General features: G+C 42.9%; 1 protein-coding gene across 2 annotated transcripts in view; it reads left to right on the top strand.

The window, feature by feature from the left end:
• taf15 (TAF15 RNA polymerase II, TATA box binding protein (TBP)-associated factor) overlaps nucleotides 1–3,056 on the top strand; it is a 31,040-nt gene extending 27,984 nt beyond the window's left edge. For both annotated transcript variants that reach the window (XM_068010101.1, XM_068010100.1), the window contains 7 exons: nucleotides 92–198; nucleotides 294–423; nucleotides 1,481–1,567; nucleotides 1,672–1,753; nucleotides 1,929–2,002; nucleotides 2,325–2,424; nucleotides 2,895–3,056. In XM_068010101.1, the coding sequence (XP_067866202.1) occupies nucleotides 92–198; nucleotides 294–423; nucleotides 1,481–1,567; nucleotides 1,672–1,753; nucleotides 1,929–2,002; nucleotides 2,325–2,424; nucleotides 2,895–2,934 (620 nt within the window). In that variant the 3' untranslated portion in view covers nucleotides 2,935–3,056. The remainder of the gene's footprint in view (nucleotides 1–91; nucleotides 199–293; nucleotides 424–1,480; nucleotides 1,568–1,671; nucleotides 1,754–1,928; nucleotides 2,003–2,324; nucleotides 2,425–2,894) is intronic.
• The last annotated feature ends 11,897 nt before the right edge of the window (nucleotides 3,057–14,953 follow it).

The raw sequence follows: 14,953 nt of genomic DNA, 5'->3' as shown, positions 1-14,953 counted from the left end.
TCTGGCTCTGGAGCTTTTATATCTCTTTCAACTAGCATCTACAAGGAAGACTAGTAAGACTAATAAACATGTCTTTTTTTTTTATCCACAGCTTCTGATGACAACTCAGATAACAACACCATTTTTGTCCAGGGTCTTGGAGATGATGTGACAACTGAGCAAGTTGCTGATTTCTTTAAACAAATTGGTGTCATTAAGGTTTGTGCATATAGTCTAACTTTGCATACTTTTTTTTTTCTGGGGAAGGATATGGATTACTGATTTTGTCTTACTGGGCTTCATTCCATTAATAGATTAATAAGAAAACTGGAAATGCCATGATCAACCTCTATACTGACAAAGTTACAGGCAAACTGAAAGGTGAAGCAACAGTGTCTTTTGATGACCCACCATCAGCAAAAGCAGCAATTGATTGGTTTGACGGTAAGATCCTTTTCTTATTGAATGTGTATCCCACTGACTTCCACTGTAGAATGGGCCCATTTCTGTAGTAGTGGCCTGCATGTTTAAGTGTAATAGTAGAAAATTTAGAGAGACAGTTGAACTTCAAGAAGCACTCTATTACTCAGCAAGTGTTGCGCTTTTATATAGGCAACTACAAAGGCCAATTGTGCAGATTGCCTGCAAAATCAATGAATGTGTGACCAGTTGTCTTAATTAGATAAGGGAGCAATGTTCTGCAGGTTGGGGGAACTCCCTGCTTTTCAAGTAGTGCTGTAGAATACTTGGAGTCCACTTGACCAGGCGTACAGCAGTTTATTTTTTTAAAGTTTCCTCCAAGATGGCAGCACTCACTCCATAATGCAGTTAGTTGTCTGCCTAGATTGTGCTTACTCCCTGCGGGGGAGTTTGAACCCACACACCTTAAGATGTGACTATTAACGAAACAAAACTAACTCTTAAAGTACCTGATGATGGAACTGAAGTAGCAGAGCCAAAGCAGGCAATGCAACAGGAAAAGACCCTTGACCAGCCTGCAGCCATCCACTAGCAGCAGAAGAGGGTGATGTACTCAGCTCTCCAAATTATGGAAATGGGGCAACAATGGAAGTATTGTGCAAATTGGTAGTACATTATAAATTTAATGAAAAGATATACTCCTTTCTGTATTAACAAAAGTTGTTTTAAAGGTCAACTTTATTTGCTGCTTCCACTGCGGTGAAGTCGTGGTGAAATTTCTCACCCATTTTGTTTTTAGTAATATTACTGGCAAACTATAAACAGTTCATCGATGGCAGCATTTCCAATCAGGGTGTCACTGACCCATTTACACTATAAATTCCCCATGCCCATGTTTATAATGCATACTGATGAGATGATTTGCGTTAAAAATCTTGCATGTGATTTGAGGAGTGTAGCCTGATGCTGACTAGAACTGGAGAAAAATATAACTAGGATAAGTGTCAACTTAGCTTTATGTAGATTTTGCTTAACCTTAAGTTAAGTAGCCCTGCTGAAGTGACTAATGTGTTTTTTTTAGGAAAGGATTTCCATGGAAACATTATAAAAGTTTCCTTTGCAACAAGGCGATCAGAGTTTGTACGAGGTGGTAGAGGTGGTCGTGGAGGTATAGATATTTCTGTTGGTAAACCTCTGATTTAAAAAAAAAAAATTGCAAACAAGCTAAACCAGCGTTGTGAAGTGTGACTTGAGGGGATTTTTTTTTTTTAGGTCAGATGGGCAGAGGACATGGTGGTCGTGGTTTTCAGGGTGGAGGTGGTTCAAGAGGTGAAGATTGGACTTGCCCAAATCCGTAAGTGATCTGATCAGTTTCAACATTTTGCATGATATAAATTTGATGGCTTGGTCCATCGTATTTTGTGAAAACAATGAATTAGCATTTTTTTTACATTTTACTTATCCAAAGTGATGCTTTGAAATTCTTATCAGCCAAGCTGTTGGCTAACAATGAATTTTGTTTGTTCTAGAACATGTGGTAATGTCAACTTTGCTTGGAGAAATGAATGCAACCAGTGCAAAACTCCCAGATCTGACAGTGGTGGTATGTATTGGAATTTGGAAACCAGGTTTTTTTTAAAAAATCTGCTTTTTTGCCCTTTATTCTGTTTGTTACCCTGTACCTGCTAATGAAGCTGGTGTTCCAACTTCCAGGGCTGGATTTTACAGTTATTAGTACAGAATTAACTACAGTCCAAAAAGCCATGCTCTCAGCTTTTGGCATTTGGAATGCCTAAATTTAATACTAGGCTTGCAATTTATTTTATTCCAGGGGCCTTTGTTTAATTTGAAACTTAGGTGTTTCGTGAGACTTGGTTTTTGTCCCCCAGGATTTTTTTAAACAGGGGTTCTTCCTGTTTTCTTAGAACATCATGGAAGAGGTGGTTTCAGAGGCCGTGGGGGATTCCGTGGAGGCAGAGGTGGAGATCGTGGCTATGGTGGCTCTGGAAAAATGGGTGGAGGAAGGTAGGCACTAAAATGGAACTTGTTTGGTCATATTTTTCTTCCCCAGTGGTAACAATCATGTATTGTTTCTGAATCCCATAAGCAAACTTTGTCCTGAAGCAACGATTCAGAAAAGCATACCTTGACCAAATTATTTGCCAATCTAAGTTTGGCATTATACTTATGCCTCGTGTAGGGATGTCCAAACAGTGTTGGTCTTTTTTTTTTGCTGGTTTATCTTATTTTAATTTCTTGCTTCATTGGTAATTATTTAACCCGTTCTGTTTGTATCAGCATCTTGTATACAAATAAAGATTAATTTTAAATTTGATTTGTGGTTCTGTGGCACATGACAGGCAAACTTTGTCACCTCCTGTCATGCAAGCATAGCTGACTGATCAGATCTTTGGCAGAATTTGCTGAAGCACTGATGTTGGTGAAATGTAATTGTTTTCATGGGCAAATTTTGATTTTTTTGTTTCTAATTTCAGAAGTGATCACAGATCAGATCGACGTGACAGGCCTTACTGAAAGCATGCTGGGAACAAGATTTTTTTTTTTTTGCTTTAGTGGTGCTTTAACATTGATGCAATGTAATGTACTTTTTCACAGTATGTATTTGAAGACAAAGATTAAAATGAATTTTTAATAAATTGCCTGGATGGTGACTTGTCTTTTGACTACTTTAGTTGGGTCAGTAACATCAGCATAGCTGGTTGTTTCATGTGAACAGTACACTTGTATGCAACTGTGGTTCATTACCTTTGTCGTTTTGGGTGGTCTTTCCCTTTTTCTGTATAGAGGGATTCATAAACTGTATAAAAATGTGACTGCAATATTTTCAGTTGAAGTTTAGTCTTAACTTTTAATAATGGATACTAAGCATGTTGCTTTTTTCTCTTAACCTGAAATCTGCAATAAAAATGTGTGTATCCAATGGTTTGGCTTCTAATATCCTGTAGCAATAAGTGTATTGGCTAATGACAACTTTGAATTTGCTAATTTCATACGTCCTTAAGTATCCAAGACCATTGATTTAATATTAAGATGGATTGACCCTCCGTTATAAGTGTCCTCAGAAATCTTTAACATGTGTCCTTGGTGGAGCCTGGCCTTGCATTTGCTACCATGGTGTATACTCTAACTTAGGAATGCAGTTCCTTATTTCACTTGTGTATGATGTGTTAACAAATTTGACTGTTGCTAAGGAACAAGGGAACAGCTTTCACATTGGGTGGGTATAGAACTACTATAGATTGGATTTCACCATTGTTCTAGTTATCAATGTTTTGTATTTGGGGATAAAGCACACTGGTCCAATTTCTTCTCATCCTCTCCTCTTCTCACATTTCCCCTCCCAAACCCCTTGGTAATCTTCGGCTTCTGTTTTTAAAATATTAAATTGATCTCCTGTGGCTGATGTTCAGGCCCAGCTACATATCTTGCAATGTTGTATGGTTATATTATATGCTGCTTAGTTGGCAGCAGAATTGTCAAATGTTGCTACATTGGTAGAGTTGCTTTATTGCAATATTTAGGACTTGCCTAGCAAGCCCTGGAGTAGTTATGGCTGCTGTGGAGAAATACATTTACCCTCTTGGAGGCAAATTGTGCAGCTGTTGGCTTAATACACTAAGTGCACTATCTTTGATCTTTTTAAACACTCAACCTTATTCCTAAACAGATTTTTTTTTACATTTATTTTAGTTTTTAATGTGTGCAAACACCTTGGGATTTGGAAAAACTACTAGTCTACATAATCATTAGGCTACTGCATCAATTAACATACTGAAACCATGGTCTTCTGTCTTGAACACATCACTTTTTAAAATAAGTAGCTTTTTACAATTGCCATCTTAACAGAAAAAGGGTCTCCATTCCATATAGTTCTGGCCTATTTGAGTACTGTATGGGATTGCCTATTGGAGTCCAGCTGCTGTATTCTAGCAAAAGTAAGGGTGTTGAAATCGTGCTATGTATTTCTAGCCTCTGCTCAATTTCTCTCTCTCTCTCTCTCTCTCTCTCTCTCTCTCTCTCTCTCTCTCTCTTTTTCCCCCCCCCCCCCCACCCCCTGGCTTCCCATTGTAGCCGACATATTGGGTTAAGTGTCTGTTTTCATGGTTACTTTCAGATTCACAGGTCGCCCAGGAAGCCAAAACTGGAAATGTGTGAAAAGAGGGCTTGTCCAAATAATGTTATTGGCTGCCCAGGGCCGCCTGGCAATTTTTATTTTGAATTCATTCATGGGATGTGGGCTTCGTAGGCCAGGCCAGCATTTATTGCCCATCCCTAATTGCCCTTGAACTGAGTGGCTTGCTAGGCTATTTCAAGTGCATGTAAGAGTCAACCACATTGCTGTGGATCTGGAGTCACATGTAGGCCAGACCAGGTAAGGACAGCAAGTCAAGTTTATATACTTGGTCCTGAATCACTTACCTAAGTCAATTAAAATTTGAGACATCAAGCAAATGTCAGAGGAGCTTCAACAATTAACCCTTGATGTGGGAAGATCGCTATTAAATTGGTGACTGATTCAACAGGCTTAGATTTTTGGAATTTGCCAAAAGTATACATGTCCCAACCTCCTCGAACTAAGAAACTTCACGAAGTGCCTATGGGTCATAATAGTGTTCTTCAAAAAGGAGCTGTAAAATATCTACTTCGGTTCACGCTGGGAACGTTTCCGTGCCTGGGACTGGCATGTGTGCAGGAAATGTATCCAGCTGCAGCTCCTGGAAGCCTGGGTTTTGGAGCTGGAGGCAGAGAGGATTATGGATAGCACATATAGGGAGGTGGTCACACTGTAGGCTCAGACCCCACAGGCAGGAGGGGAATGGATGACCACCAGGCAAAGCAAGAAGACTAGGCAGGCAGTTCAGGAATCTCCTGTGGCTATTCCCCTGCAAAACCAGTATACTACTTTGGATACTATTGGGGGAATGGCCTCTCGGGAAAGCAGCAACAGACCAAATTGTTGCACCACAGTTGACTACTGCACAGGAGAGGAGTAAAAAGTGTGGGAATGCAATAATTATAGAGGATTCAATTTTAAGGGGAATAGGTGTTTCTGTGGCCACAAAAGAGACTCCAGGATGGTAAGTTGCCTCCCTGGTGCTAGGGTCAAGGATGTCTCAGAGCGGTTATAGGACATTCTGAAGGGCCAGTGGTCACTGTACAAATGACATAAGTAAAAAAAAAAGGATGAGGTCCTAAAAACAGAATATAGGGAGCTCGGAAGTGTTGAAAAGTAGCGCAAAGGTAGTGATTTCAGGATTACTACCAGTGCCACGTGCTAGTCAGTAGAAATAGCAGGATAATATCGGATGAATACGTGGCTGAAGAGGTGATGTGCGGAGGAGGGTTTTAGATTCCTGGGGAGGTGGGACCAGTACAAACTGGACGGCTTACACCTGGGCAGGACCGGGACTGATGTCCTAGGGGAAGTATTTGCTAGAGTGGTTGGGGAGAGTTTAAACTAAAATAGTAGGGGGATGGGAACCTTTGCCAGGAGTCGGAGGAGGGGGGATGAAAGACGAGCAAAAGACAGTAAGGGGAATTTGAAAAGTGATAGGCAGAGAAATCAAGGGCCAGAATCAAACAGGGCCACAGTGAAAAATAGTAGGAAGGGGGCAAGTAATGTTAAAAAGACAAGCCTCAAGGCTTTGTGCCTTAATGCACGGAGCATTCGCAATAAAGTGGATGAATTAATCGCGCAAATAGATTTAAATGGGTATGATATAATCGGGATTATGGAGACATGGGTGCAGGATGACGGGATGGGAAATGAACATCCAAGGATATTCAGTATTTAGGAAGGACAGACAAAAAGCAAAAGGCGGAGTTGCATTGCTGGTTAAAGAGGAAATTAACGCAAGAGTGAGCAGCTCTGACAATGTGGAATCTGGGTAGAGCTGAGAAACACTAAGGGGCAAAAAACATTAGTGGGGGTTGTATACCGACCCCCAAACTAGTGGTGATATTGGGAATAGCATTAAATAGGAAATTAGAGATGCATGCAATAAAGGAACATCAGTAATTATGGGTGATTTTAATCTGCATATAGATTGGTCAAATCAAATTAGTCACAATACCGTAGAGGAGGAATTCTTGGAGTGTATACGGGATGGTTTTCTGGACCAATACATCGAGGAACCAACTAGAGAATAGGTCATCCTAGACTGAGTATTGTGTAATGAGAGAGGAATAATTGACAATCTAGTGGTGCGAGACCCCTTGGGGACGAGCGACCATAATATGATAGAATTCTTCATCAAGATGGAGAGTGACATTGATTCTGAGACAAGGGTCCTGAATCTTAGTAAAGGAAACTACGAAGGTAGGCGTGAGTTGGCCATGACGAATTGGGAAACGTTACTTAAAGGGGTACGGTGGATGGGCAATGGCAAACATTTAAAGATGGATGCACTGCAACAATTGTTTATCTCTGTCTGGCACAAAAGTAAAATGGGAAAGGTAGCCAAACCATGGCTTACAAGGGAAATTAGATCCAAGGAAGAGGCATATAAATTTGTCACGAAAAACAACAGACCTGAGGATTGGCAGCAGTTTAGAATTCAGCAAAGGAGGACCAAGGGATTGATTAAGAAGGGGAAAATAGAGTACGAAGGCAAGCTTGCAGGGAACATAAAAACTGACTGTAAAAGTTTCTGTAGGTATGTGAAGAGAAAAAGATTGGTCAACAAATGTAGGTCCCTTACAGTCAGAAACGGGAATTTATTATGGGGAACAAAGAAATGGCTGACCAACTAAATGCATACTTTGGTTCTGTCTTCACAAAGGAGGACACAAATATCATACCAGAAATGTTGGGGAACACAGGGCTTAGTGAGAGAGAGGAACTGAAAGAAATCAGTATTAGTAGAGAAATGGTGTTGGAGAAATTGATGGGATTGAAGGCCGATAAATCCCCAGGCCCTGATGGTATGCATCCCAGAGTACTTAAGGAAGTGGCCCTAGAAATAGTGGATGCATTGGTGGTCATCTTCCAAGATTCTATAGACTCTGGACTTCCTACAGATTGGAGGGTAGCTAATGTAACCCCATTATTTAAAAAGGGAGGTAGAGAGAAAGCAGGGAATTATAGACCAGTCAGCCTGACGTCGGGAGTGGGGAAAATTCTACAGTCCATTAGCAAAGATTTTATAGCAGAGTACTTAGAGAACAGTGGTAGAATCGGGCAGAGTCAGCATGGATTTACGAAAGGGAAATCATGCTTGACAAATCTACTAGAATTCTTCAAGGATGTAACTAGTAGAGTTGATGAGGGAGAGCTGGTGGATGTGGTTTATTTGGACTTTCAGAAGGCTTTCGACAAAGTCCCACATAAGAGAGTAGCATGTAAAATTAAAGCGCATGGGATTGAGGGTAGTGTATTGCGATGGATAGAAAATTGGTTGGCGGACAGGAAACAGAAAGTAGGGATAAATGGGTCTTTTTCTGAATGGCAGACAGTGACTAGTGGGGTACTGCAGGGATCGGTGCTAGGACCCCAGCTATTAACAATATACATTAATGATTTAGATGAGGGAACTAAACATAATGTCTCCAAATTTGCAGATGACACAAAACTGGGTGGGAGGGTAAGTTGTGAGGAGGATGCAGAGAGGCTTCAGGGTGATTTGGACAAGTTGAGTGAGTGGGCTAATGCATGGCAGGATGCAGTATAATGTGGATAAATGTAAGGTTATCCACTTTGGTAGCAAAAACAGCAAGGCAGATTATTATCTGAATGGCTATAAACTGAGAGAAGGGAATATGCAGTGAGACATGGGTGTTCTCGTACACCAGTCGCTGAAGATAAGCATGCAGATCCAACAGGCGGTAGAAAAGGCAAATGGTATGTTGGCCTTCATAGCGGGAGGATTCGAATACAGGAGCAGGGATGTCTTGCTGCAATTTTACAGGGCCTTGGTGAGGCCACACCTGGAATATTGTGTGCAGTTTTGGTCTCCTTATCTGAGGAAGGATGTTCTTGCTATAGAGGGAGTGCAGTGAAGGTTTACCAGACTAATTCCTGGGATGGCGGGACTGACGTATGAGGAGAGATTGAGTCGGTTAGGATTATATTCGCTGGAGTTCAGAAGAGTGAGGGGGGATCTCATAGAAACCTATAAAATTCTAACAGTACTTGACAGGGTAGATGCAGGAAGGATGTTCCCGATGGTGGGGAAGTCCAGAACCAGGGTTCATAGTCTAAGGATACGGGGTAAACCTTTCAGGACTGAGATAAGGAGAAATTTCTTCACCCAGAGAGTGGTGAGCCTGTGGAATTCGCTACCACAGAAAGCAGTTGAGGCCAAAACATTGTATGTTTTCAAGAAGGAGTTAGATATAGCTCTTGGGTCTAAAGGGATCAAAGGGTATGGGGCGAAAGCGGGAACAGATTACTGAGTTGGATGATCAGCCATGATCATAATGAATGGCGGAGCAGGCTCGAAGGGCCGAATGGCCTACTCCTGCTCCTATTTTATATGTTTCTATGACATTCTGGGATGAACTGGCCATGACCAGCTGGCTTGCTTTTTCCATTTTCACAACCCAGTGAGTCTACTTGTGCCCCCACTTGAATAGGAAATTATGCCAGACTGTCCATTCTTTGAATGCCAAAGAGAAAAGCCCTGACCTGGAAACTCTGTTTAGTATATCTACCATTACATCTTCTGTTTGCTAGCTAGCTTTTTCATTGCAGCAGCTTATTCGGAAGCAGAGATTGCGAGCGAGTGATCAGCTGGGAAGCAGCTTATTCGGAAGCAAAGAGTGCGAGCGAGTGATCAGCTGGGAAGGTCAGTTTCAACTTAAACTTAATTTCCATTTGTTTTCGGCGGACCAGGGGGCTTCTGGGTAAGTAAAAAGCCTATATATTTGGGCCGTTTAAAATAACTTACCTTTCATTGCAGCAGCTTATTCGGAAGCAGAGAGTGCGAGCGAGTGATCAGCTGGGAAGGTCAGTTTCAACTTAAACTTAAGACTAAGTTAAGCTTAAGATTAAAAATGGCAGGAGATCTCAGAGCCGTGTTATGCTCCTCTTGCTCAATGTGGGAGCTCAGGGACACGGCTGATGTCCCTGACTCCTTCATGTGCAGGAAGTGTGTCCAGCTGCGGCTCTTGTTAGACCGCATGACGGCTCTGGAGCTGCGAGTGGACTCACTTTGGGGCATCCGCAATGCTGAGGAGGTTGTGGATAGCATGTTTAGCGAACTGGTCACACCGCAGATTAGGATTGCTGAGGGAGAAAGGGAATGGGTGACCAAAAGGCAGAGAAAGAGCAGGAAGGCAGCGCAGGTGTCCCCTGCGGTCATCTCCCTCCAAAACAGGTATACCGTTTTGGATACTGTTGAGGGAGATGGCTCACCAGGGGAAGGCAGCAGTAGCCAGGTTCATGGCACCGTGGCTGGCTCTGCTGTTCGGAAGTGCGGGAAAAAGAGTGGAAGGGCTATAGTCATAGGGGATTCGATTGTAAGGGGAGTAGATAGGCAGTTCTATGGTCGAAAACGAGACTCCCGAATGGTATGTTGCCTCCCAGGTGCACGGGTCAGGGATGTCTCAGATCGGCTGCAGAACATTCTGAAGGGGGAGGGTGAACAGCCAGTTGTCATTGTGCACATAGGCACCAATGATATAGGTAAAAAAATGGGATGAGGTCCTACAAGCAGAATTTAGGGAGTTAGGAGCCAAGTTAAAAAGTAGGACCTCAGAGGTAGTAATCTCAGGATTGCTACCAGTGCCACGTGATAGTCAGAGTAGAAATGAAAGAATAGTCAGGATGAATGCATGGCTTGAGAGATGATGCAGGAGGGAGGGGTTCAGATTTTTGGGACATTGGGACTGGTTCTGGGGGAGGTGGGACTATTACAAATTGGACGGTCTACACCTGGGCCGGACTGGAACCAATGTCCTTGGGGGTGCTTTTGCTAACGCTGTTGGGGAGGGTTTAAACTAATATGGCAGGGGGATGGGAACCAAATGAGGAGGTCAGTGGACAGTAAAGAGGTAGTAACTAAAGCCTGTAAGGAACTAGATAATGAAGTCAGCGTGACTAAGGGAAAGAGTAGGCAGGGAGCAGATGATGAACGCAAAGGGACTGATGGTCTAAGGTGCATTTGTTTTAATGCAAGAAGTGTAGTAGGTAAGGCAGATGAACTTAGGGCTTTGATTAGTACCTGGGAGTATGATGTTATTGCTATTACTGAGACTTGGTTGAGGGAAGGGCATGATTGGCAACTAAATATCCCAGGATATCGATGCTTCAGGCGGGATAGAGAGGGAGGTAAAAGGGGTGGAGGAGTTGCATTACTGGTCAAAGAGGATATCACAGCTGTGCTGAAGGAGGGCACTATGGAGGACTCGAGCAGTGAGGCAATATGGGCAGAACTCAGAAATAGGAAGGGTGCGGTAACAATGTTGGGGCTGTACTACAGGCCTCCCAACAGCGTGCGTGAGATAGAGGTACAAATATGTAAACAGATTATGGAAAGATGTAGGAGCAACAGGGTGGTGGTGATAGGAGATTTTAATTTTCCCGACATTGACTGGGATTCACTTAGTGTTAGAGGTCTAGATGGAGCAGAATTTGTGAGGAGCATCCAGGAGGGTTTTCTAGAGCAGTATGTAAATAGTCCAACTCAGGAAGGGGCCATACTGGACCTGGTGTTGGGGAATGAGCCCGGCCAGGTGGTTGAAGTTTCAGTAGGGGACTACTTTGGGAATAGTGATCACAATTCCGTAAGTTTTAGAATACTCATGGACAAAGACGAGAGTGGTCCTAAAGGAAGAGTGCTAAATTGGGGGAAGGCCAACTATACCAAAATTCGGCAGAAGCTGGGAATGTAGATTGGGAGCAGCTGTTTGAAGGTAAATCAACATTTGATATGTGGGAGTCTTTTAAAGAGAGGTTGATTAGCGTGCAGGAGAGACATGTTCCTGTGAAAATGAGGGATAGAAATGGCAAGATTAGGGAACCATGGATGACAGGTGAAATTGTGAGACTAGCTAAGAGGAAAAAGGAAGCATGCATAAGGTCTAGGAGGCTGAAGAAAGACGAAGCTTTGAAAGAATATCGGGAATGTAGGACCAATCTGAAACGAGGAATTAAGAGGGCTAAAAGGGGTCATGAAATATCTTTAGCAAACAGGGTTAAGGAAAATCCCAAAGCCTTTTATTCATATATAAGGAGCAAGAGGGTAACTGGAGAAAGGATTGGCCCACTCAAGGACAAAGGAGGAAAGTTATGCGTGGAGTCAGAGAAAATGGGTGAGATTCTAAACTAGTACTTTGCATAGGTATTCACCGAGGAGAGGGACATGACGGATGTTGAGGTTAGGGACAGATGTTTGATTACTCTAGGTCAAGTCGGCATAAGGAGGGAGGAAGTGTTGGGTATTCTAAAAGGCATTAAGGTGGACAAGTCCCCAGGTCCGGATGGGATCTATCCCAGGTTAGTGAGGGAAGCGAGAGAGGAAATAGCTGGGGCCTTAACAGATATCTTTGCAGCATCCTTAAACACAGGTGAGGTCCCGGAGGACTGGAGAATTGCTATTGTTGTCCCCTTGTTGAAGAAGGGTAGCAGGGAAAATTCAGGTAATTATAGACTGGTGAGCCTGACGTCAGTGGTAGGGAAGCTGCTGGAGAAGATACTGAGGGATAGGATCTATTCCCATTTGGAAGAAAATGGGCTTATCAGTGATAGGCAACATGGTTTTGTGCAGGGAAGGTCATGTCTTACCAACTTAATAGAATTCTTTGAGGAAGTGACAAAGTTGATTGACGAGGGAAGGGCTGTAGATGTCATATACATGGACTTCAGTAAGGCATTTGATAAGGTTCCCCATGGTAGGCTGATGGAGAAAGTGAAGTCGCATGGGATCCAGGGTGTACTAGCTAGATGGATAAAGAACTGGCTGGGCAACAGGAGACAGAGAGTAGCAGTGGAAGGGAGTTTCTCAAAATGGAGACGTGTGACCAGTGGTGTTCCACAGGGATCCGTGCTGGGACCACTGTTGTTTGTGATATACATAAATGATTTGGAGGAAAGTATAGGTGGTCTGATTAGCAAGTTTGCAGACGACACTAAGATTGGTGGAGTAGCAGATACTGAAGGGGACTGTCAGAGAATACAGCAAAATATAGATAGATTGGAGAGTTGGGCAGAGAAATAGCAGATGGAGTTCAATCAGGGCAAATGCGAGGTGATGCATTTTGGAAGATCCAATTCAAGAGTGAACTATACAGTAAATGGAAAAGTCCTGGGGAAAATTGATGTACAGAGAGATTTGGGTGTTCAGGTCCATTGTTCCCTGAAGGTGGCAATGCAGGTCAATAGAGTGGTCAAGAAGGCATACGGCATGCTTTCCTTCATCGGACGGGGTATTGAGTACAAGGGTTGGCAGGTCATGTTACAGTTGTATAAGACTTTGGTTCGGCCACATTTGGAATACTGCGTGCAGTTCTGGTCGCCACATTACCAAAAGGATGTAAATGCTTTGGAGAGGGTGCAGAGGAGGTTCACCAGGATGTTGCCTGGTTTGGAGGGCGCTAGCTATGAAGAGAGGTTGAGTAGATTAGGATTATTTTCATTAGAAAGACGGAGGTTGAGGGGGGACCTGATTGAGGTGTACAAAATCATGAGAGGTATAGACAGGGTGGATAGCAAGAAGCTTTTTCCCAGAGTGGAGGATTCAATTACTAGGGGTCACGGAGTTCAAAGTGAGAGGGGAAAAGTTTAGGGGGGATATGCGTGGCAAGTTCTTTACGCAGAGGGTGGTGGGTGCCTGGAACGAGTTGGCAGCGGAGGTGGTAGACGCGGACACGATAGCGTCTTTTAAGATGTATCTAGACAGATACATGAATGGGCAGGAAGCAAAGAGATACAGACCCTTAGAAAATAGGCGACATGTTTAGATAGAGGATCTGGATCGGCGCAGGCTTGGAGGGCCGAAGGGCCTGTTCCTGTGCTGTAATTTTCTTTGTTCTTTGTTATGCTGTTCAGCAGAGAAAGCCTCCACTGAGACTCAATGCTAAGTGGAAATGTCAATTGGGGCTGTGGTCTTTATTTTGATAAACTGGACCTGTGTATGTACTCAAGTGCATCCACAAGAAGTAGTTCCTAACATTTTAATGTGCGTACTTGCAAGATACATGTACCGTTCCTTCCTGAATTAGTCCCTCTGGTATGAGCAAGCCTTTGGAATCTTCTGAACACTTTTTAAATTCTCCTTGTACTCTTCTAGCAGTGAGGTTGTTGGTTTTTTTATAGATAGCTTTTTGGCAGATTTTGGGGGGGAGGGGGGCACGGGGTGGATGGGTGTTCCAGGAGAACAACTGTTTAAATGTGTTAAAACACTTCCAGAAAAGCTAATGTGTTAGAAGTTAAGAGCTGGTGTTGTTCCCCATAGGCTAGAAATAGGCAATTTATTGACCTGTCTCAGCAGTTGAAATGCCACTTTGTCACTAACCTAGTTCAATATTCATTCAAACATTACAAATTTGGGATCTTGTCTTAGATATTCTTGTACAATAAGGCTAATTGTTGCAAAAATGTATTTCATGTTAGATCTTGGCAGGGCAACCCAGCTTGATTATACACTAGGGGGTGAATGTTTAAGGTCATGGATGGGGTGCTGATCAAGTGGTCTGTTTTGCCCTGGATGGTATTGAATGTTGTGAGTGGTGTTAAGAGCTGCACTCAATCAGGCAATTGGGAATTAAATATTAAGCGTTTTATAAAATCACAATTTCCTTAAGTTGAGGCTCCTCACACTACCATTCCTTGAAGATACACGGAGATTGATTGAAGTTGACTTGTGTTTGCAGGGCACCTCTGATTATATGTCTGAAAAGCTCCTTCAGCAGACTGCCTCATTTGTACTTGAAGTTGTAGATTATAATAATGGTTGGAGTTGGAGAATATTTTGTCATGTTTAAGCACTCCCACTTCTGGAATGCAGCAATAGTTCTGCATCAGCAATCTAGAAATGACAGTAAAATGTGAAATATTGGTATGTTCCAGAAATTGGAAGTGCTCTGTTTTGTAAACTTCATTCCAATCCTAGAAGGTGGAACCTGTGGTATCTTCTACCCTGAAAAGAATTTTTTTTTTTTCTCCAAGCCAGGTAGTGAGTTGAATCTTTTAACCAATTGCTTTCACATTATTTTCAGTTTAACTTTCATTGCAACCTTGAGTAACCAATGTGACATTTCTCTTTCCCATGCCAGCCACCCCCCCACCCCACCACCAACCACCCCCCCCCCCTCCCCCCCACACCCCACCAAAAGTCTGGCTTTTTGACAAACTTTCAGTTTTACACCAACTTGTGACGCATTATGGCCCATATTGTAGTTTAATGAATGAGCCTTAGCTGAGTAATATCTCTGAGGCGAAAGGGTTCAATAATTTGGTCTCTATTTGATTGCCATTCAGCAAGGTACTCGTGTTTGTGTGTCAGAAGGGTTGGGTTGAGCTTGGGCCTCACAAAGACAGCCTCAGCAGGGTTGGAGGATGGCAACAGGAAATGACCTTGGCTACTGAGACTTG

This window comes from Heterodontus francisci, chromosome 30 (genome assembly GCF_036365525.1).
Source record: "Heterodontus francisci isolate sHetFra1 chromosome 30, sHetFra1.hap1, whole genome shotgun sequence".
NCBI classification, from domain to species: Eukaryota; Metazoa; Chordata; class Chondrichthyes; order Heterodontiformes; family Heterodontidae; genus Heterodontus; species Heterodontus francisci.
Note: the sequence above shows the minus strand (reverse complement) of the source record. Positions and strands in the feature narration are given on the sequence as shown.